Here is a 23,607-nt window from a genome sequence, read left to right as displayed (position 1 = left end):
GGTTTAGTCAGTGCGGGATGTTAGCCTTGGCAGAATGCACAAACTAAAAAAGAGGAAACACAACTGGAGTAAACCCATTGTCTCCTAGCCCGTTTTAATCTTAAGTGCGTCTGCCATACAAGAAAAATTTGTTGTTGTTCCTACTGACAATGCATCAAATAACATAACAATTACATGAAAACATCACGACATTCAAAATTATTTTTGATCAAAGAACTTGATATAAGTGACATACCAAATTAAGCCACATCTAAGGCCAGTATGTTACTAGAGGACGAAAACTGCCCAAACCACGTGTGAGTACTATCAACTTTTGACTTGACTCTAAAACCTAAATACAGATATCCACTTCTCTATTTCACTGGATTCAAAAGTTTAAACAAATCCGCACAAAGACAGGTATATTGCCGGGTCCAGCAAATATATCACCAAATCCCTGTCTCAAAGATTAACCACAATTCTTGATACAGTCAGGGAAGGACTTTCGTCATAATCACAGAAAGTATTTTAGACAAGATGAATTTTATACCATGTGGATTCTCAAAACTATTAGATATTTCATTGTGTACACCACCATCCCATACGACAAACTTAAGGGAAAACTATATTCCTTAATCCATGGGTCATTTCTCCAATGGTTTCCGAAACAATTCTTTATTTTGACTTGCACCATATGTTTCCGTGTTTCGTTTCAGATGAGCAATTGACTTGCCTTTGCATGTTTGTGACGGGTGCAACCGGTGAGGCAGGATGTGCTCAACGTTTCACGAACACCTCGTATCATCACTATTTGAAAGTAATTCATAAACACATACTCATGATGTAGTCGGAATCGTACAATGAACTATGGTTTTAGCAGGATTTCTTTTAACAGTGGAGAGGCCTAGGTATTTTGTCGCTTTTGCTTACTAAACACGGTGAGATATCATTATCTTCATAGGTTCAGAACAATTTGTCAAAATAAAAGCAAAACATCTGAAGTCGATATGAAATTGATGATAGGACATTTATGCAGTAAGTAGGCACCCCCGGTCCTTGGGCACAAATTGTGCTCCCCTCCTGGCTGATCTGTTTCGTTATGCATGTGGATCGGAATTTCGTTTTGGTTGTGGCAAAATCAAATCAAGGTAATTACCCCCCAAAGTGTAACTTAAGCGTATCGTTCAATAATCATCAAATGGACAATTCCCTTTACTGATTTACTGATCCACTGATTTATCCACCTGATCAAAACATAAAGATCTGAGCAAAACAAAAAACCATCCACAAGGCTGTATGAAAAGAAGGATGACTTCAACTTTCAAATAGTCAATTTCGAGCAATATTCCAGCAACTCCAGCCTTTGGTGTCTACATTTCACAACTTTTGAGGTACAATCGAGCATGAATTCTACGATGATTGCAAAAAACATCATATGGCTCTTGCTCGAAGGTTTCTTATTGTCAGTTTTACAACATTTAAGGCCTCAGTAAATCTTTCATGTTTCTCATTTTATAGTAGACTGTAGAGGACATTTCAAAATGTGACGCATCAGTGACCAAAATGATGTCCGTGCATTTCCCTGTATTATTTGAACTATGTGTTGCCGTGTTTCTTTTCAGGTGAACAATTACTTGCCTGTTACATTTGTGTGTGTCTGGTTCCACCATTGGGGCATAATACCGTTTCTTGAACAACAGGTATTATCACTTCTTGATATTGATTCATAAACATATGTTTATGACATAAGCTGAATCGTACAATGGACATTACCTTTATCAGCGATTGTCAAGCAGGGATCAGGTTTGACACAGATTTGAATTTTGATGTTGTATAAGTTCATGCGAATGTAGATGTAAATGGTAAGGAGACAACAGATAAATGATTCCAGTCTGTCTTTCAACATTTCAGGGATCGGGTGGTCAGGATCGCTGACTTGGTTGATACATGTCATCGTATCCCAATTGCGTAAATCGATGCTCATGATGTCAATCACTGTATTGTCTGGTCCAGACTCAATTATTTGCAGACCGCCGTCATATAGCTGGAATATTGCTGGGTAAAAAACAACAACAAAGAAACAAAAAATATTCTCCTGAAGATGTCTGCAAAGAATCTGTATTACCCTGACCTTATAAAACATCTTGCACAAGAATTGACAAAATATAGTATCCCAGATCGTCATGTTTCTTCTTGCTTCGTCAAACGTGTTGGGTTGTTCTGATAACCAGCCTCTTTTGAGTCTTTCCAATAGAAAGGCTACATGGTAGTTTCTATTTTGATTTCAACATATTGATGCTGTAATATGACAGTGTATTATATTGTTAAACAATGATCGTAACTGTATTACAATGCTTCTGTTGAAATTCGGTAGAAGCTCATTGCATTGTATCTGGACAACGATTAGTTGGCGGGGATGTAGTCCTATTTAATGTTAGCAGTTTTTAGGAAGTTACTATATCTGGATGCTAGTTTGATGTGTAAACCGGTATACATGGAATGAGATGGAAACATGTGGAATACTCTGTGATGGCACAGAGGAGAAATGTCCTGACTCTAGTTAGGATGCATATAAGGGGACAATCTCGTACATATTTCATTACATCAAGACCAGATTTCTTGTGAAGATCACTCATAACCCCCGATTCCCTGCTTAGACAAATATCAGAAGCTTGACCACTGTCGCCGTTGGGTGAAAATATTATTATCACTGACTTTTGCTATCACCACTGTATTTTTGTATTTGATACTGACCACTGCCATCATATCATATACTGTCACTGAATATTGTATTACCACTCTATTGTGTACTGTCTATGTAATCGCTGTGGAGTAATTTGTGTTGATGTGTAAACCTTGTTACGTACAGTTGTTGATTGTACACCACTTGTTGGTCGTTGGTTAGTTTCACACAAGTTCGTTAACGTAGAGATTTCTGGGCTGACATATTGTTTCAATTTGGGAATTGACACGTAAAAATGCTTTCAGAACTAATTCACCCGTCTGCTCGTGTGTTGATCAGCAGCAAGACAAACATGTTAACATACAGATGGCATAACATATAGTGAGTTGGGGATTTTGATTTGTTGTTTTGATCAATATTTTAGTTTTACCATCTGGTGTCAGCTTCATGAGAGAGGACAACCCAAAGTGACGCATGTGTTTTTGCCGCTGATGGGGCAGGATACGCTCACCTTTTGGCGAACACCTGGTGTCATCACAATTTGATAGAGATTCATAAACACATGTTAATGATATAGTAGGACTCGTACAGCGATTTCTTATGAATATGGAAAGGTTTTTGTCGCATTATTGTAGTACACAGGAGTAAGGCATCCAAATCTACACAGTGAATTCCGATGCCTTGGACGACTGGGCCAAACGTATCACCCATAACTTATAATTATACTATTCAGTCAGGCCTTATAGGGCGCCAATCTCCATTAATATATACAACTACCACAACGACTACAAACGCTCAAATACTTTCTTCGTGACGCTATAAGCCTGAAGGAAAACTGAGCACACAGTGTTAAGTTTTCAGTATAGTCGCTATCAGATTGTCCAGTTGATTAATGATATATGAATAATGTACGTTCGCACAAATATATGGTTGTATTGTTATAATCTCGGAAACCTAAACAATAATATATACCACTTACCACCAATTAAATTCTTAAGTGGTTATCGACAGGCGGCATTTAATGTATATATGTTTTACTTGTGTATTATCAATAAGAAAATATCTTTGAACTAATTACACTTCCGCAAATTTTTCAAGATCTCCTTTCTTGAAAGGCCACTTCAGAAAAAAGCCACATTTTCATGTACCTAATTGGGCTTCATCTCATGCGTAAGGAGGTTACGAATGGCCCGAATAAAGGATAAAGAGAAGATAAAGCTTCTTTAAAAGAGGCTGTTTTCATGCGACTGACTGTAGTTTCCCTGATCTGCACAACAACGTCGTGCCCAACTGGTAATTTATTAAACGCTTATTTACGCATGAAGTTCTTGCATGCTGGCAGTTAAATCAATGAAGAGTTTTCTCAAATTTGACTTCGAGGATGTGAATGATGACTTTGGAAAGAGTTTAAACTGCCAACAGTACACGTTTCATAGTCACGATTTGCATGAAATGCAACTTAATGCTCTTTATACTTACTTATTAGGGATAGCGATTTGAATTTATGAGTATTTTACTGAGAAATGAAAAAAGTCGAAGCAAGATTCTTCTCGATTGGTACCTCCTTGGTCACGCCCTATGTTGTCAGTGGGTGACTGGTGTCTCCTCCACATGATAACGGCGTACCAAGTCTGACGCCCTATGTTGTCAGTGGTTGACTGGTGTCTCTTCCACATGATAACCACGTACCAAGTGTGACGCCCTATGTTGTCAGTTGTTGACTGGTGTCTCCTCCACATGATAACGACGTACCAAGTGTGACGCCCTATGTTGTCAGTGGTTGACTTTTTCCTCCACATGATAACGGCGTACCAAGTCTGACGCCCTATGTTGTCAGTGGTTGACTGGTGTCTCCTCCACATGATAACGACGTACTAAGTCTTTTTTAGATGCCCTTATCTCAAGTAGCCCTATGCCTTTTGTGAGTGGCGGGTGCTACCGGTAGGGCAGGACATGCTTAAACCTTCATGCGAATACCTGATGTCATCACTTGATTTGTAGGTGATCTGTTCATAAAATTTTCACCCCTATATTTTGCCTTTAATGCTCAATGGAACGGCTTCGTCGGATAATAAAGAGTGGTTATTCTCTAGCGTTGACGTTTTACATTGTCCCCAGTCAGTCACGACATAATTGTTAAGCATTTAAATCGAGAGATATAATGTTTTTTTCGCCCATCAATATTGGCACTCATGTAAAACACAAATAAAGTTAAATTCATCGTAATATCCATTTTTGATATGGTTTATTATGATCACTTGGTAAATGTCAAAATGCGAAATGAAACACGCTTTATTATTTGCGTTCATTTTCTTCGTAATATTATAGGTTCAAACTATTCGTAAGGAAGTGACACATTTTTTAAATCAGTAAATATCCACATGTCAAAATACTTTTGCCTTGGATGTATATAGGGAGGAAATTATTGTATGTAATAAGTAGTGACCAAAACATGACCGAGAAGGCTTAACAGTGTCCATATAATAATAACTGAATAATTTTGCTAGTGAGGGGGAGGACACCTATGGATTTACACTGATTCCTTCTATTAACTGACCAAAATGTTTGTCTTCGACGAAATACTTTATTAAGTAAATGATAATATGCTCAAGTGCTCGAAGTGGCATTGACAAAATGAATACATGGTTGTTATGCGATACAAATTGTTTGTCTTCTACGAAATACTTTATCAAATAAATAATAATATACTCAAGTACTCGAAGTGGCATTGACAAAATGAATATATGGTTGTTATGTGGTACAAATTGAATGTCTTCTACGAAATACTTTACTAAATAGATGATAATATACTCGAGTACACGAAGTGGCGTTGACAAAATGAATATATGGTTGTTATGCGATACAAATTGTTTGTCTTCGATGAAATACTTGATTAAATAAATAATAAAATACCCAAGTACTCGAAGTGGCATTGGCAAAAAGAGCATATGGTTGTTATGCGATACAAATTATAGCATACACTGTACGAGGATGAGTATAACGCTAACCGTACATGCTGTGTGGAATCAACAAGGACAACCAAGGGTCATCTTGACTCCAATTTTGTCAGGTTGCCACACAATAATTGCCTCTCCACTAATAACCTTCTATCATATGACAAGCAAACCGAAGTGGGGATTCTCATTTCAAAAGCGAGAATGCATAGGATGCCGAGGTTCAAACAATACTCATCACTTGCGGCCATTACAATCTGTTTGGCAGATAATCTAAATGGAAGAGGTTGATTGTTTTGAATTTACGTTCCCGGCTGATATTACGCTTTACTCACTCAAGACTCAATAACAACTACGTTAAACTTTGCAATTATACACCATGATTTCTTTTAAGTTTTATGAGCATGCTTCATCAACAAATGCATGAAATGCCAATGTTTCAACGTTTCCATTTACATTTAGTGCTGGTGTCATATTTTACATTTATAGCAAGACTTAATAACAACAACGTTAAAGATCATGACTTTTTTCAAATTTATGTTTTGATTGTTTCAACTAGGTTGCGACTGTTTCTTTCATGTGGCGGAGATACGACTAGAAACATCCCCATCTCTGATGTTTGAATTGAATGTTTGATCCTTGAAATATGTGTATTGTTGAAACGTATCCCAAGGGAATTTCCGTTTAAGCAATGCCATGTAATAATGTAAATTGCGAACTTTATCGATTGGCCATTATGTGAGTCAAGAAAAGAAACTATACCTCTCAGTTGATTTCATCGTATATTTACGATAAGCGATATTATGTCCAAATAATATTTTCTCAGTGAATAAGTATGGTTTTACTCCGCTGTTAGCAATATTCCAGCAATATCACGGCGTGGGTCGCCAGAAATGGGCTTCACATATTGTACCCATCGAACCCGGGTCTTCGGTGTGACGAGCGAACGCTTTAACCACAAGGCTTCCCGACCGCCCTATTTTCTCATAATACACAACTGCTGAGGAGTATCTTATCTTTTTTCGGCACAAATTTTAAACATGGTAGGGGTCATGTGGTTGCAAATTCGTTTCTTACCACAATCGTCATTGAACCAAATTGTTTTGCACATAATTATCCTGCCAACAGATTACGATTTTTACAAACTGATGCAGGAATGAGTGATGAGTGAGTGGGCAAAATCTCGGCCAACTTTCTTTCGCCCCTCAGTTTTTATCCGTTAACCAACGGCTTGAACGTCAATTATTTGTTATATGTCTCATGTCTTAACTATGACTCATGTCGTAACTATAAAGCAATCTGGTAGACAAAGCCCTGTGAAATGTAAGCTGTTGCCCTTGCGGACATACGGTTTTGATGTTAAATGTTATACAAAATCCTTGTAATAATTAGTCTGTAGCGCTTAATTGCGATTATTGTCTGCAAGATCTCCAACCACACACTTTCCTAACACAAGATAACCTTTATTTTGTAACGTTATTTTTTAGCTATAGTTGGTCTTTGGCCATGTACACAAGGTATATTGGTTTGGCGTAATGGACATAATTATAGTCACAAGATACTTTTATTGATACCGAATAAAGTTCAGGATATCGTCACGGATAGACAATAAATATTTATCTCAGTTGTTTCTTATTCTTAACAGTTCCGAGACATATGTGGCTACGTTTCATTGTCAACCAAATATTAATAAAGGGAAAATATTTAATACTGATGGGTTCACATAATAATATCCCTTAATATACAAAAATCTCATTTTTTTTACAAAATGAATCATTACATTTTTAAACTCTTTCTTTGTCCCTTGGAGACCATGTCTCCCAGTTTCAATTCGGGGGGATTGAGATGATGGCGACTCCATGATCATAATTTAATACATTGCTAATATACTCTTCGATTCCAATGATGCTGCTGCTGCTGTGCAAGTATGTGGGTTCGAAGAGCTACCTCAGCCTCCATACTATCCAAACATGGCACCAAGTGATTTCCACCTGTTTCCTAAACTGAAAGAACAGTCACCTACGTGGGAAGCGCTATGACGACAACGATGACATCAACGCTGTCGTGAATGTTTTTTTTCAGGGTGGCTTCAGAAAACTTTAGTTCTTGTCAAATAATATTTTTATCAAATCGCGTGACTGAACCACTCATGAAAAGATCCATTTTGCCAAGTCATTCGATGTGATAAAGGTGCTATTTAACAAAGGTCAAATGTTCTCAATGTAATCAGCTTTTCATAGGGTATGCATAAGATTCTATATGCACTCTACAAATATTTTACTGAATTGAAAAGAGCATGTGAAACGTTTAACGTGGTATTTCTGAAGACGATAATGGCCCAATGTGACAAATGGACCTGAATAAGCCTTTGGTGGTATTGACGGGAAACTGAACTTTGAGGGTGAATATCAAACGCCAATTAAACGATTAGTGCATTTATATTGTTTGATATGTCACTGACTAACTTCAGTTTGATAACAAAGAGTCCAAAGCTGCCATCCCCAGGGATTATATATGTATTCTTTAAAATCAATTTTAGTTCTCGTTCAGGAAAAACGTGTAATTTTGCTATTTCGGTATATCCCCGTGTCTGAAGTGTAATGTATAACTTGATTTATTGTTGCCAAACATTTTAACAAGCTATTCTAATATAAAACGCAGAATGTTAATAATTCAGTTGTCATGTTAAAAAGATATTCTTGTAACTACGAAGTAAAGAGACGTGCTTTGCAGATCGAATGGTCAATTGCGCATAATTGACTTTTTGTTTGCTTCTCACAAAAAATATTCAGACAAATAATGTATTATCGTTCTTATTGTAACTCAACCTGGTAAATTACAAAGATATTTCCTTTGGAGTTTCCACCTTGTATGTACGTAATATGGAAAGAAATAAAAGGCCAAACGACGTAATGAGGACAAATGTATGGAAACATGCACAATCGTGAGCAGCCGTCGAGCCACGTCATGACGACAAAGTCATATAGTTTCTCTGAAGAAATGACGACGTTTTACAGTAGCTTCACGAGGGCTTAAGGAAAATAACAATGCACGTGAATTTTACCTGTTATCAATATGCAATATAAGTTGGATGCATCTGACATTGCGCAGGCGACAGTGTGCGTCTGCAGCTTTTACTATGATTAAATCTTGCAAATGGATATCAAATCAATTCATAAACATCAGAATAGGAACATCACCAACGAAGGAGGAGGAAACAAGAAGTTCTATAATCATGTGAAACACCATCAGTTACACATCCCGTGGGCACACTTCAAGCAGCCTTTGTGTAGTATGTCTGTCACTGGATTGTATGGTCCAGACTCGATTATTTACAGACCACCGTCATAAAGCTGGAATATTGCTGAGTGCGGCGTTAAACAACAAATAAACAAACAAAACATTATACCAGCTTCTGATATCAGGTCCTAGTTAAATATTCTTGTTACACTATTGTGCTTGCGATCTAATGGAAGGACGGGAAACTATTTTGAGTAAAACATGCAGTTGGTTGTTACCTTCAGAGAAAACAGATATTACTTTAATTAGGGGCGTACAAATTTAATCCAGTTAATTCAGCAATTGTGACAACATACTCATCGAAACTCTGGTCACAGCGTCCTTTAAATTTGATGGCTCTTGGTATTACAAAGCTGAATGATTTCTGGCATCTTATTTTTATTGGTCCTTATCACTAATGCCTTACGGCTATATTATCATTGATCCGAGAATCTGTTATGTTTTGGCTGGTACTAACCTGCACAATGCTTATTTAATGTGACGGTTGATTAACGCCCCATGGAAGTAGTTTGTTGTTTAACGCCCCACTCAGCAATATTCCAGCTTTATGACGGCGGTCTGTAAATAATCGAGTCTGGACCAGACAATCCAGTGATTGATATGATTAGCATCGATCCACGCAATTGGGGTCAATGACATGCTTCAACCAAGTCAGCGAGCCTGACAACCCGATCCGTTAGTCGCCTCTTACGACAAGCATAGTCGCCTTTTACGGCAAGCATGGGCTGTTGAAGACCTATTCTACCCCGGATCTTCAAGGGTCCCAACGGAAGTAAGACAATAAGGGAAAAGGGAAGTGATGGTGTGTGACAAAGAGGATTATTATTGTTTTCCTGTTTATCAGAGCACAACGAAAGTATCTGCATCTAATTGTGTAACTGAAACAAAGAACAGTGAACTCGTTCTCCACTGACTTAAAAAATTGTTTTAGGATTATAATGTAATTGACATCATATAAGTAACGTCACTGGTTATTTAAAATATCGTACACAATGTTTTAAGTAAGAATAATCTAAATTGAACAAATAACAAAATAAATGAACAAATGTTCCACGACAATCTATTAGCATTATAACAGTAACAACAAAACACAATATGTATTCTTTAAACGTGAATGTTATAAAATGCCATTCCACTAACATCAGAATCTTTAATTCATTCCTCTCCGAATATTTATCATTTCGGACGATTTGATATTCATGATCAATATATGTTCTCAAGCCACTTCCATAAATCGCCAACATGTTTGTCGATATGATACCCTCTGCCCAGGCGCGGAATATTGCTTCGAACGTCTTTCAAATTGCTTTAGCCTCTCAAACAATATCTACTTACTCACTCATGTAGACTACTATATAAAGTCAGTCTACTCCTTCCTGGTGATGGGAATGCCATGCAAAAGACAGCAACAGTCTATGCCCTGCAGTGGGCCATCAGAACATGGCGTTTCAAGGATCAGATGCCTTTAACAACGGATAACACATACGACATCACCAGACGGACTTCCATTATTCAAAACGTCAACGTGAGAGAATAATCAAATTCAATTCAAGTAATCAGTATGAACATTGATCTACAGAAGAAGAAGGTTTTGGAAACTGTTCCCTTCTGTCCAAACATATTACTTCACTGTTTAAATTCTCTTGTGGATACTTTCATGCTTGTGGTTTTGACACTGAGTGCAATCCATGGTACGACCCAGAATAAGTAGAGGGCGTCATAGAAAATGATAAATACAAAATTCTTTCGAATAGACCCGTATACAGCCTCAGACGTATCCACGTCAACAAACCTAATCTTGCCCTTTTTTGATAAAACCAGTGAAATCATTTATATCATTGGATTTTCTATCCCTTTTGACACTACTTTGATTGACAAGATTCAAGATTTTGAAGAGTGTATAAAAAGTCTAAAAAATCTAATGGGGGTAAAGTCTTTAAAATTGTGTTTTGCTTTATCCTATGTCAGGATTTTTGCCCTCTTTTCATATTTTTTTATCACAAGCATTTCCTTAAAATAGGGTGCGGTCTGGTAGCCTAGTGGTTACGCCGTCACGCCTGCGTACTAACAACAATGCGCTTGAATTACCAGAGGTTGAAAAATTCTTCAAAAAGGATCTTGAGCGTCGGTGCTGTTATGTTTGCAAACACAACTGAAAGAGCATTTTGCCTAGAAATATCAACAATGCCCATATTTAGGCATTTATCAATATTCAGGCGCAACCTGGTTTTGCAACCGGTTTAAGTCTGGTCTGCAGACGAACGAAAATTGTTATGTATTTACACTTAAATATATATTTAAGGTGGGCAATATATAAAATACCACACTCATTCTCGTTAGATACCATGTTTATGAAACTCGTGAACTATCTATGGTATTTGACCTCGCTTTCGCTCGGTCAGATACCATAGAAAGTCCACTCGTTTCGGAAAAATGGTATCTAATGAGAATGAGTGTAGTATTCTCTATGTGTGTTTCAATATTACAGCTAATCGATCGCAAAGAGATTAATGATGACATTTCTTTGTGACCTACTGTAGTTAACGTCTCCAAGAAGATGATATTGTCTTTCGATAAGCATTAAAATGTCTGACAACTTCTTTTTTTCGCCGTTCCTGTTTGCAGCATACCCACTGCTCGTTGACGTTGATTTTCAGCAAGCCGTGGAATTGCGTAATCGTTATTTACGGTAAAAACAAAGTGTGTTCATGAACACCTGGTTGCAAATTGTCTGCTGTTCACATTACAACCATGTTTGTGAGAACCATGCTCCCAACAAACACGCAAACATCCATATTGTGCGCCGTGCATGAACATGCACGTGCAAATTGTTAATCTCGACCTTAAAGTCTTCATGAATATGTATTGAAAGATGCACATTTTTTATTTCAGAGTAAATATATTTTTTATTGAACTTTATATGAAGCTCAGTTACTTTTTCCCGTGAGTATATGTTTAAAGATGTGAATAGATATGCATTGCCGAAACATTTAATGACGTTAATGTTATTGAGTTTCTCTCAATTAAAAGGGGGCAGGTGACCATAGGTTCACGCGGCAATGTGGGTACATATAAATTAGGGGGGGAAAGTGTGTGTAGCTTTTACTATGATCAATGACCTCTAACTTAGATATCAAGGATATTCATTAACATTGAAAATTATGTTGGGGAAATTTGATTTAGATGAAAGGGCAGTAAAATGGAGTCTTGCGTGAAGTGCATCGTAATCGTAGCCCACATGATGTAAGTAGGTAAGCGACCCCCTCTGGTGTTGATCGTGATATGGATTCAACACGTTCTGATAACGCTTAGAGTGTTGAAATCCATATCGCGTTTTCGGAGGTTGCTATGGTGAGCATATCCACAGTTGTCAAGGCGGAATATTATTAAGTGCAACACAAACTTTGATCACTTTGATCCTGGGATAGGAACGTCATATTATAATATTTTCGACGTGTGTATTGACATGCGCAACACGTCTGCACTTTGATCACTTGCACAGTATTTTATTAACATTGTTTGTGAAAACTGTGTGGCGTGTTTTCGCGAAGATTTGGGTTCATCTCTGATTTTCTGTGATTCATTCATTTAATTTTCATGACTACTATGCCTTCCAAACTACTTTTCAAATCGGCACTAATCTCAACTCACTCACGCACTTTGCTTTTTTGCGTCCTGTGGGATCTGTTACGGCAGATAATTGAAATTGGCGTTGACGTGTAGAATTTCGATGTTGCGCCAGAATGTTTTTTGTGAACTAAAGTGCCTTGAAGTGAATCGCAATGATGTCTGCTCGGATTGATCTTCGCATTATTCTTTCTTGTCTTTCCGTCTTTTTAGGGCTGGTCTAAGGCGAATAATTTTGATGGGTCGATTGTTGGAATAACAGCACCGTGTTTAAGAAGTTTCTAATATACAGTGGCTGATAATTTACCGTCTTTTCCTGTGTTGGTTCTTGTCCCCAGACAAATAACTATTCATCACAGTATACAAAGCACCATACATGCACCATGGAAGACAACCTTTATAAGACGTTATTTACACCTGTCTTTGTTGTTTGACGAATAGCTCATGTTCTATGATGGCAGCCTGTAATTGGTCGAGTCTGGAACAGACAACATGATTTTATGATGAGATGGGGTATGACGCGACATTATCAACAAGCACAGGTTACTGGGGACCAATCCCAACCCGGAATCGCCGTGGGGTTGGAAATTTGCACAAAATGTTACACATTAGTTTACAAAATTTTCAATTGAACAGTTTATTTATATGCTCCTGCACGTCCCACATTAGCCTTGTATTGTTCAAATGTGCTCCAATCAACCAACCATTTAGTCGCATCTTACCAATTGCAATTGTAGGTTGCCCTCTGACCAGGGGTCGCTAGGGGGTTATTTCCACCTCGACATATTTTCTATGCGTGTCCATAGCATTGTAATGTCATTCTCACGCTCTTTCGAGGCGCAGAGGATACATGTCCGTTCAGCAGAGGAGAATTTGCATCAATTCTGCCGTAAACAATATGCATCATTACACTGATGGAATCGCCAAGATATATGAAGACCACTTAGATTCATATCCGGAATCTTCAAACATATTGTGTGACGCACCTTCCAATTTAGAACGTGTTATTGAAATAGTCATTACACCTCGACATTTATTTAAATAAATAAAGTGAATACTATTACCCGCCGTGTTATAACGTTGTTCATCCACGTGATATAATGTCGACTGCAGAGTAAAATTACAATCCAACATTGGTGTTCTGAATTGTACAATTCACAAAATGCATCAACTATAAGCTTCCATAGAGCATTCTGCTGGCAACCATTAAATTCAGTTTCTCTGTTTTTACACTAAACTCTCTTATGATCCACGTGGTGAAGATACAGGTGGTGAGATACTAAATCCTCAGATCACACGTGTGTCATACACGTTTGACCTTAGTAGTTAAGTACCTCGGTCTAGAACCCCCTCAGGATTCTGGAACCACTCAGGATTCTGGAACTAAGATGGCGGCACATCCTCTGTGACGTCACTTCCGGTCACGTGACCTGCGCAGTGCATGATGGGACTCTGCGCGTGCGCATCCAAGATGGCGTCGCTTCCGTTTCCGGTGGCGTGCGCCTCCAAGAGGGCGTCGCTTCCGTGTCCGGAGGCGCGCGCCTCCAAGAGGGTGGCGCTTCCGTGTCCGGTGGCGCGCGCCTCCAGGGGTGGCGGTGGTGGAGGGAGGGAGGGAGGGTGGTGGTGGTGAAGGGAGGGAGGAAGGAAGGAAAGGAGGAGGAGACGGGTTCATGGTGTGGGTGGGTGGGTGGGAGGGTCGTCAAAGCAAAGGAGGAAAGTTGTCTTTCGGGAGAGATGGGTGGCCCTGAAAAGGGCCGTTTTGATATTTACATGCATGTGCACGCCATGGTGCAAAGGCACGGGTGGACTTTCATTTGACGTCTGACAGGACACCTACTGGTGTGCGTTAACCGACGCACGTAGGTGTCCTTCAGCACAGTGCCGCAGTACACACATTCGAAAGTCCCATCCCGTGCCCTTGTGCCAAGGGCGTACACAGGCAGGCCCCCTTGGCATCTGTCGCATTGCCATGCTGGAGACCATGGTGGTGGTGGTGATGCTTCTTTCCACCCGGGCAAAGGTTGTTTCACTGTGGCGATTTCTAAATCCCAGTTTTCAGACTTGATGTTGTTGCTGTTGCTGTTGCTGCTGCTCATCATGATGAATCAATTTTACAAGTGACACTGACCCACTCGAATCCACTCTTGTTTTATAGGAGAGGTACTGACACCCACCCTCTTGGTTGGTTCGCCAGGCCGCAGCTCCGATTGGTTCGTTCCGGGGCCTGGTCAGCACCTCGGTTTTCCAAAACGGACCGACCCCTGTGTTTCTTTTCCATAGGAAATGGATTTTACCATGGGAGAGAAAGCACAACCCCGGTTCGACCAATCAGAGCCCCACCTGGTCCGAGCGCCGCTTCTGATTGGTCGACAACCCAGGCTTCGGACTGGTCCGTTTTCGATCCGGTTTTTTTTCTTCTTGGGTAGCCTTGGTATTTTTTTGAGGTAGACGGTCGTCTGAATGCTAAAGGAAGGTGGACCTTCATAGGTAGACATGAACGTGGGAATGCCTACGTGATGTACGTGTGTGTCACTCCCATGCCAATCGGAATGTCATGTGTGCGTGTGTGTGTGTGTGTGGGTATGTGTGTGTGTGTGTGTGGGTATGTCTTCAAACAGACGTTGACGTTGATGCATAGAATAGCGTGTGGTCAGGCAAAACGTGGTGTCCTGTGTGTGTGTGTCTTCAAATTATTATTATTATGATTATTTAAGGATACCGAGGTGTTGACACCCGTGTAAGTCGACAGACGTACTGCAACACGTGTTTTCATGCACACGTGATGTTTGACTCGTGTCTCCATGCACACGTAGTGTACTACGTGTCTCTATTGATATATTTATATTTATACCTATTTATTTTATTTTTAGACGTGTGCCTCCAAGAGGCCTAGGGGAGGGTGTGGGTTCTTTGTTTTGGATTGTCATTGTTTGGCAAAGCAAAGGTAGAAAGTTGTCTTTTGGGTGAGATGGGTGGCCCTGAAAAGGGCCGTTTTGGGAAAGAAGAAAACTTTTCTGCTGCTGTCCAAGAAGAATCATCATGTCCAAGCTTATGACAAGACAAGGATCGTCGAAGGGGTACTTGCTGTCATCTGGGTATACCATCTGGGTATGTCATCAGGGTGACCACCGTGACACCACTTGTAGGGTCCAAAAAAAAAGAAAAGCTTGTAGGAAACAGGAAGCGGAAACAGATTGAACCATCCACAACAACAGCAGTAGACAAACGGGAACTTGAACGGGGAACTGGAACGGGAACTTGAACGGGAACGCAGGACACGGGAAACGTCGTCCTCCTAGGCAGCCGGCTCTGCTACGTCATTCGTGTACCTCTGTTTCTCTTCGCAGAGATAGTGTAGTTGTAGTTGCTTCTGGTGTTTCACCAGCCCGGTTAGCTTGAGGTAATCGCAGTCTGGGGACCACTTGTGATGTGCCGCCCAAGGATTGTCGTTGGGTGCCCATTGTCTCAGCCGCACACCACATTGGAAACAGCACACACCATCGGCACCCTGAGTGTAGACAAAGCCCGCATGAGCCATCTCTTCAGCAGTCTGATACATTTGCGTGGGCCACGTCTCAAACGAAGCGAGCCTTCTTTCAAAGCGCAGATAATAGTGCGATGGTGTTTGACTGAGCAGTGACACCGCCTCCTCGGCATGACTCTTACTCCAACATCCACGAGTATCTGTACCATCCATTCCCACATCTTCGCCACGCGTCGTCGTCGTCGTACCACTCTTCTTTGTTTCAGCCATTCTTGATTTTATCACATCAATTTTACAAGTGACACTGACCCATTCGAATCCACTCTTGTTTTATGGGGGAAGAACCGGATCGAAATGGGCTGCTTCCTGGTTGGTCCAAAACGCAACGCACCGATTGGTTTGTTTCGGGGCCTGGCCTGCACCTCGGTTTTCCAAAACGACCCGACCCCTGTGTTTCTTTTCCATAGGAAATGGATTTTACCATGGGAGAGAAAGCACAACTCGGGTCGGGTGCTGTGTTCTGATTGGTCGAGGCTGTCTTCTGATTGGTCGACAATCCAGGCTTCGGATTGGTCCGATTTCGATCCTGTTTTGGGGAAGGGTTGTCCATCCATCAGACGTTCAGACCCTCTTAGAGTACAGGCGTTCATCAGACACACATCGCTATCATGACGAGCAACCAAAGTACGCCCTATCGTTTGGAGAGGAAAGATACCACCCGCTCCAGACGGTTAAGAACTGCTAATCATACCTATCGTTTGACTTTCAACCCAGACTACTTGGACACCGTACCACCGGAACGCGTCCCCCTGGAACTGCCAGCTTTATTTGACAGGGTGATCGATGACTTTTATGAACAGATGTCAGGTCAGAAGGGAGATCGTATTGGTCTAGGTATCGATCATCCCGCTTTGAACACCCCCATACGGATTCCCTTTCGACCTACAGAGGTCCCTATCCACCAGCCGTCACGTACGATCCCGATGGCATGTCTCCCGCGGAACGCTCAGCCTTCCTCCAGTGGCATACCCAAAAAGTGCAAGAAGGAGCCTTGTTCGACTTACAAGAAGAACTTTTAGCTTACTGCCAGAGCGATGTGGACATTTTGAGACGGGGATGCGCCGACTTCCGACAGAACGCCATCCACTCGGTGGGCATGGATCCCTTTGTGGAAGTGATGACAGCTGCTGCGTTCACCATGAAATCCTTCCGAAAACACAACCTGAAACCCAATACCATCGCCATTCTTCCACCTCAAGGCTACCAACCCAAGAGAAACTATTCCCAGGCCTGTATGCACTGGCTCCACTCTCTGATGGAAAGGGACCCCCATCTGCACCTCCAGCACGCCAGGAATGGCGGTGAAAAAGAGTTCACCTGTGGAGAGGGCCAACATCGGTACAGCGTGGATGGGTACGATCCAGCGACAGGCACCGTCTACGAATTCCTGGGCTGTTTCTGGCATGGGTGCAAGACCTGTCACAAGACCCGACGTGGAGAACCGCATCCCGTCCTGGGCACGTCGTTGGGAGCCCGTTACACCGACACCCACTACCGCTTGAGTCTCTTGAGTCAACACCCTGAGGTGAAACGGGTCGTCGCCCTGTGGGAGCACGAATTTACGAAAATGCAACGGGAGGACTCCGCTCTACGTGCTTTCTTGCAGGGACCCCACTGTCGTCACGTCCCCGGGCCGCTCAACCCTCGCGACGCCTTCTATGGAGGACGCACCAATGCCACGCGATTATGCTACGAAGCCCAAGAAGGTGAAACCATCAAGTACATCGATATTTGTTCCCTTTATCCCTACATTTGTAAGACCGGAGCGTTTCCCACGGGACACCCGACCCTTCTCCATCAACCCCCTGTGGACACGTTGTTTGAACTGAAAGGCCTGATCCAATGCCGTGTCCTACCCCCGAAACGACTCTACCATCCGCTACTGCCTTACAGATCGGGTGGCAAACTGCTCTGTCCTTTGTGCCGTACGTGTGCCGATACCCGGTCAGACTCCCCCTGCGAGCACACGGACGAAGAGAGGTCATGGGTGGGGACGTACGCCACCGTAGAACTCCAGGAAGCCGTGAAGAAGTATGACTACCGGGTGCTTCAGATCTACGACGTTTGGCATTTTGACACCTTTGCACAGCATGGCCCCGGCACCCAGCAAGTGGGACTCTTTGACACTTACATCGATCGGCATTTCAAGGAGAAGCTCGAAGCCAGCGGATACCCCGAAGGATGTACGGATCACGACGCTTACATCCAGGAGATCTACGACAAAGAAGGCATTCGGTTGGACAAGGACCGCATCGAAAAAAATCCAGGACGTCGCACGATTGCCAAGATGCAGCTGAATTCGCTCTGGGGCAAGTTTGGGCAACGGGTAGACTACAGTCAGAACGTCTATATGAACGATCCTGTACAGTTCTTTGCCTTGTGGAGGGATGACCGCAATACCATCGAGGATGTGACCGTTGTCAACGAACACATGGTGGAAGTGACCTATACCCAGCAGAAAGAATTCCAAACCCCTCATTCTCATTTCAATGTCGCCATCGCTGCTTGGGTCACCGCCCAAGCACGTCTCAAGCTGTACGAGACCCTTGCCCTGGTGGGCCGCAGGGTCTTGTACTTTGACACGGACAGCGTCATTTACATTCATCGACCCCACGACGCGAATCCAGAGCTGGGTCATTCGTTGGGTGAGTTTACGGATGAACTGGACGGAAACACCATCAAGACGTTTGTGTCAGGAGGTCCCAAAAACTATGGCTATGAGTTAATGAACCCCAGACCCGATGGAACGCGCACGACCTGCAAAGTGCGAGGGTTCACTTTGAATTACCGAAACCAACGCCATCTCAACTTTGACACCATGAAAGGACTGATACTGGGACAACGGTCTGGGAAAGAGGAGGAAGAGAAAATCAGTTTGGATTACCCTCATCAGATCATTCGAAAAGGACCTCGGCACGAAAACGCACTCGTGACCCGTCCCACCCGAAAAGACTATCGTACCGTGTACGACAAGCGACGTGTCGTCTACGACGAAACCACAGGCCTACCTGTAGACACGCTCCCCTTTGGGTACAGAGACGACTTTCTATAATTTTTTGCATGACAAGGGGATCGAAACTGAATCGACATGAACCCCTTACAGAAAAAAAAACGGATCGAAATCGGACCAATCCGAAGCCTGGGTTGTCGACCAATCAGAGACCGTGCTCGAGCCATGGTGGGCTCTGATTGGTCGAACCGAGGTTGTGCTTTCTCTCTCACGCTACAAGCCTAACCCTATGGAAAAGAAACACAAGGGTCGGTCCAGTTTGGAAAAATGGAGACTCAGACCAGACACCGGAACGGACCAATCAGAAAGCAGGACCTCCGTGGCTTTTAATACGCCCGATGCTCTCCGGTCATCACTTTTCACTGAACGGACCAAGCAACCACATCGCCCCCCTCTGATTGATGTTCCTCACGTTGTGTTGGTTGTTGGCGTTTTATCTGGAAGAAACACGTGTTTGGAGAGAGTACCATCAAGTGTTGACACACCTCCGTGAAGACTTGGAAAGAAACAACAACGAACAGAACATCCGGACAACATCATGTCGAAACGATTGAATGACAAGACACGAAGCGACATGAGTGGCCAAGGAAGCAGTGGAGATGGGAACGGTGACATGACTGCTGAACTGTGGGGTGAAGTGTACGACTTGCTGTGTTTAAAGATGAAGACCGACGACGCGTACGCCAAGTTACGTGCGAAGGGCGACAACCTGATGTGCGAACAGATACGTTCAAAGATGAGGAAGCTGACTGAACCCGAGAAAGGCACATCGAAGAAGACGATAAAGAAGATCCAGAAGAAAAAGACAAGCAAGCCCACAGTCGTTGTGATCCCCACAGCAGCAGCAACACCCACCACCACCACCACCACCACAGCAGCAACAGCAACAACGGCTGCAGCGACCACAGACATCGAAACGATGGGGACATCCTTTTTGAAACCTGCAACGCCTGCAAAAAGACGATCACGGAAGAAATTATCTCTGAAGATCTCTCCTCAAGAACAGCTGTAAGTACCCTTGCTCTTCTTTGTCTCAATCATTCTTGATGTGATTCATATTCATGACCTATTCCTATGATAAATGGACTCTGTCCTATGATTGACAGGACCCCTGATGTCAGTTCAGCCCAGGGCGTGCTAGAACAGTGGTGGGAACAAACCCCTCGGGAGCCCACCTATTCACCGAATGCCCCTGCTGTGACGATGGCGACGGGTGACCGTGAGGATCATGAAGCGCTCAAGCTGGCCACTCTCCCTTCCATGGATCTGGACACGCTCCCCCTGCTTGAGGCTTCTTGGTCACCAACATCCCCGGAAGATGTTCATGTCTACTCCTCAGGTACGCCCCTGGTTTGCGACGATAATGAAGATGATGATGATGTTGATGACAACGACGTTGACCTGGATCCTTATGGAGAAGCTCAACTCACTCCCCTACAACGCGGATGTCGTATTTGCCGACACAACAACATGCTAAGATACATCAGTTGCAACAGCGGGCAAGTGATGTGTCATACCTGTGGTCTGGAGCTCATAGACTGTACTTGTAGTATGTTGACCTATGACCGCATAATGACACATGATGACATGCCTATCACATCTGCTGAGGATCACATCTTATGGTGATCCTCCTCTTCACTCGAAGAACTTGTCAACACGTAAGCTGCAACCGTGATCAAGTGATGTGTCATGTCTGTTTCAGGGAGACCATAGACTGTACGTGTTGAACGGATGGACCTCTCACAGGGTTGAGGGAGGACCACCTCTTATGGGCTTGAAGATGGAAGAGGAAAACGTTGTCGCGTTATTGTTGTTGTTGTTGTGGTTGTTGTAGGGACATGCATAGCACTCCCTCCTCCATTGACTTTTCGTATTTCCATTGTATCTGGTTGTGATTGGTTTTTTTTCATGATTAAACAGTGATTGATTGAACTGACTCTTTGTGTCTTGATTGATCTCAACTCCAATAGAGTGCCGAACCGAGGGTAGAGGTTGAGTTGAGATGTCGTTGACGTTGTCTGTCCGTCTGTCTGTGCATCTGTCATGTCAGTGCACACCCAAGTGTAAAATTAAAATAAAAATAGATAAAAGAGAAAGGCCATGCTTGAAAGATCAGCTGCCTGGTGTCGGTCATTCCAGTACGCATCGATCCCCACACCCCCCTCCCCGTGTACCATGTCATGTCATGGATCGTGTCACGAATCATGCCGTGTGTCCGTCAACCCAAAACACAGGATGACGTCACGTGATGAGGTGGAGGAGGTGGAAGCTAAGGTCATGACCTTCCGTGGAAGGGTGTAGGGTGGAGAGTTTCATAAAAGCAGGCGAACCCTCAGACCTTCTTTCAGTGAAGTCACCGTCATCATGGAGCAAAGACGTTCTATGAATGCCATGTCATCCTCCCGAGATGTCGTCACCGATTCCGAGTGGGTGTCTGAAAAGGCGAGAGAACAAGAAGCGAGAAAACGTTCCCTCTTTAGGGACGACACGTGGCGACTCAGTGACATTCTGGAGGGACCTTTTCCTTCTTACACCCTGTGTCATCCTTCTCATCCTCACTATGATTCATTTCAAGAACGTCTGAGATCTTTTAAAACGTGGCCTCAACAGATGACCCAGACCCCGTATGACATGGCCATGGCTGGCTATTTCTATCCAGGACAAGGTGACTGTGTGACCTGTTATTGCTGCGGTGTGGCACTCCGCCAATGGGAAGCCACAGACCAACCCTGGAAAGAACATCTGAAGCACGCCAAAGTGCCCTGCGAATACTTGTGTGTGTTTTGTCCTGATGGAGAAGTGAACGAAAAATACAGACGTTTGGTGTCCCAAGAAGCACGGAAGAGAAGAGTCGAGTGTCTTGTTCACCCCAAGTGACAACGTTTCTTTTTTCAAAGTGTACAGACGTTCATACCCCCAGTGTTCACAAAAGTCACAGGGACGGCCCCCTCATCCTGTGACTTTTTGTTTTGTGGTGTTGGTTCATGTGAGCGAGGGGATTAAATTTTTTTAAAAACTCATAGTCGTGTTCTGTGGTCTGTAGGATGAAGAAAAACAAAACAGGATCGAAATGCACACCCCGATAAAAAAAAAAAAAACCGGATCGAAATCGGACCAATCCGAAGCCTGGGTTGTCGACCAATCAGAGACCGTGCTCGGGTCATGCGGGACTCTGAATGGTCGAACCGGGGTTGTGCTTTCTCTCCCATGGTAAAATCCATTTCCTATGGAAAAGAAACACAGGGGTCGGTCCGTTTTGGAAAACCGAGGTGCAGACCAGACCCCGAAACGAACCAATCGGGGGCGCGGCCTGGGGAACCAATCAGGAGGGTGGGTGTCAGTGACTCTCCTATAAAAAACAAAACAAGAGCGAAGCCACTCACACACACACACACTGCATTCTATGAAACCCATCATGCCAGCTCGATACAGTTGTATGAAGTGCCAGACCGACAGTCACAGTTACCTGTACTGCCCTGAAGTGACATGCCTCGAGTGTGGCACTCAAGGTCACCGTCACTATGTCTGTCCGAAGATGAACAGTCAAGAGAAGCAGGAGAATCGGAACCTGGGTCCCTGTTACAACTGTGAAGCCATGGGTCATTTCGCTGCAGATTGCCCAGAACCCAGTCGAAAGAAGACTTCCCATCGCCTGGACCACTGTTACAACTGTCAAGCCCTGGGTCATTTCGCTGCAGATTGCCCAGAACCCAGTCGAAAGAAAACGTCAGCAACACCGTCCACGTCGACACCCGTGACACCCGTGGCACCCGTGACACCCGTGACACAAGTGGTTCATCTCATCGAAGACGTGCACGTCGATGTCCTCGACCTAAAAGAATGCCTCGCACAACTCCGGGCGGACATCACACCTCTTGTAGAGAAAAGAAAACGGGCCAGAAGCCTCTCAAGAAAGCACGCTTCAAAGCGCCGACGACACCTTCAGTCCGAGGATGAGATGGAAGTAGAGGATGAAGAAGAGAGATCATCTGAACAAAGTGACTAACGCATGGGGCCATGCTACCCCACTGTTTTTTACCACTGTCCCATCGTTTGCAGTTTTTCCAGTGTTCCAGTGTTCCAGTGTTCCTGACGTTTCCTGTCGTTTCCAGTTTCCAGTTTCCAGTTTGTTTTCCAACGGCCCTTTTCAGGGCCACCCATCTCTCCCGAAAGACAACTTTCCTCCTTTGCTTTGACGACCCTCCCACCCACCCACCCACACCATGAACCCGTCTCCTCCTCCTTTCCTTCCTTCCTCCCTCCCTTCACCACCACCACCCTCCCTCCCTCCCTCCACCACCGCCACCCCTGGAGGCGCGCGCCACCGGACACGGAAGCGCCACCCTCTTGGAGGCGCGCGCCTCCGGACACGGAAGCGACGCCCTCTTGGAGGCGCGCGCCTCCGGACACGGAAGCGACGCCCTCTTGGAGGCGCACGCCACCGGACACGGAAGCGACGCCCTCTTGGAGGCGCACGCCACCGGAAACGGAAGCGACGCCATCTTGGATG

The 23,607-nt window shown here is 43.4% G+C and overlaps 2 protein-coding genes across 3 annotated transcripts; both read left to right on the top strand.

The window, feature by feature from the left end:
- Window positions 1–17,015: 17,015 nt before the first annotated feature.
- LOC139475668 (uncharacterized) lies at window positions 17,016–19,139 on the top strand. The gene is made up of 3 exons (XM_071258856.1): window positions 17,016–17,612; window positions 18,141–18,527; window positions 18,738–19,139. The coding sequence occupies exons 1-3, from the start codon at window positions 17,016–17,018 to the stop codon at window positions 19,137–19,139; spliced, it is 1,386 nt and encodes a 461-aa protein (XP_071114957.1).
- A 74-nt stretch (window positions 19,140–19,213) lies between these two features.
- On the top strand, window positions 19,214–20,926 carry LOC139474854 (uncharacterized). Of its 2 annotated transcripts, XM_071258007.1 has the most exons (3): window positions 19,214–20,105; window positions 20,204–20,436; window positions 20,800–20,926. In XM_071258007.1, exons 1-3 carry the CDS (start codon window positions 19,636–19,638, stop codon window positions 20,808–20,810), a joined length of 714 nt encoding a protein of 237 aa, XP_071114108.1. In that variant the 5' UTR covers window positions 19,214–19,635; the 3' UTR covers window positions 20,811–20,926. The 2 variants fall into 2 exon arrangements, with proteins under 2 accessions (XP_071114108.1, XP_071114107.1); XM_071258006.1 differs by having other exon boundaries at window positions 20,204–20,926.
- The last annotated feature ends 2,681 nt before the right edge of the window (window positions 20,927–23,607 follow it).

The sequence above is a fragment of the Haliotis cracherodii genome, unplaced genomic scaffold (assembly GCF_022045235.1).
Source record: "Haliotis cracherodii isolate W230 unplaced genomic scaffold, xgHalCrac1.p SCAF_3, whole genome shotgun sequence".
NCBI classification, from domain to species: domain Eukaryota; kingdom Metazoa; phylum Mollusca; class Gastropoda; order Lepetellida; family Haliotidae; genus Haliotis; species Haliotis cracherodii.
This window is presented reverse-complemented; position numbering and strand designations above follow the sequence as displayed.

Bases quoted from the DNA above. Each gene is read 5' to 3' on its own strand.
- LOC139475668 (XM_071258856.1), top strand. From the start codon at position 17,016: ATGTCTCCCGCGGAACGCTCAGCCTTCCTCCAGTGGCATACCCAAAAA. The intron at 17,613-18,140 runs GTGAAACGGGTC...CGGGTGCTTCAG, and splicing joins TCTTGAGTCAACACCCTGAG to ATCTACGACGTTTGGCATTT. The intron at 18,528-18,737 runs GTGACCTATACC...TCGTTGGGTGAG, and splicing joins TCAACGAACACATGGTGGAA to TTTACGGATGAACTGGACGG.
- LOC139474854 (XM_071258006.1), top strand. From the start codon at position 19,636: ATGTCGAAACGATTGAATGACAAGACACGAAGCGACATGAGTGGCCAA. The intron at 20,106-20,203 runs GTAAGTACCCTT...TATGATTGACAG, and splicing joins ATCTCTCCTCAAGAACAGCT to GACCCCTGATGTCAGTTCAG.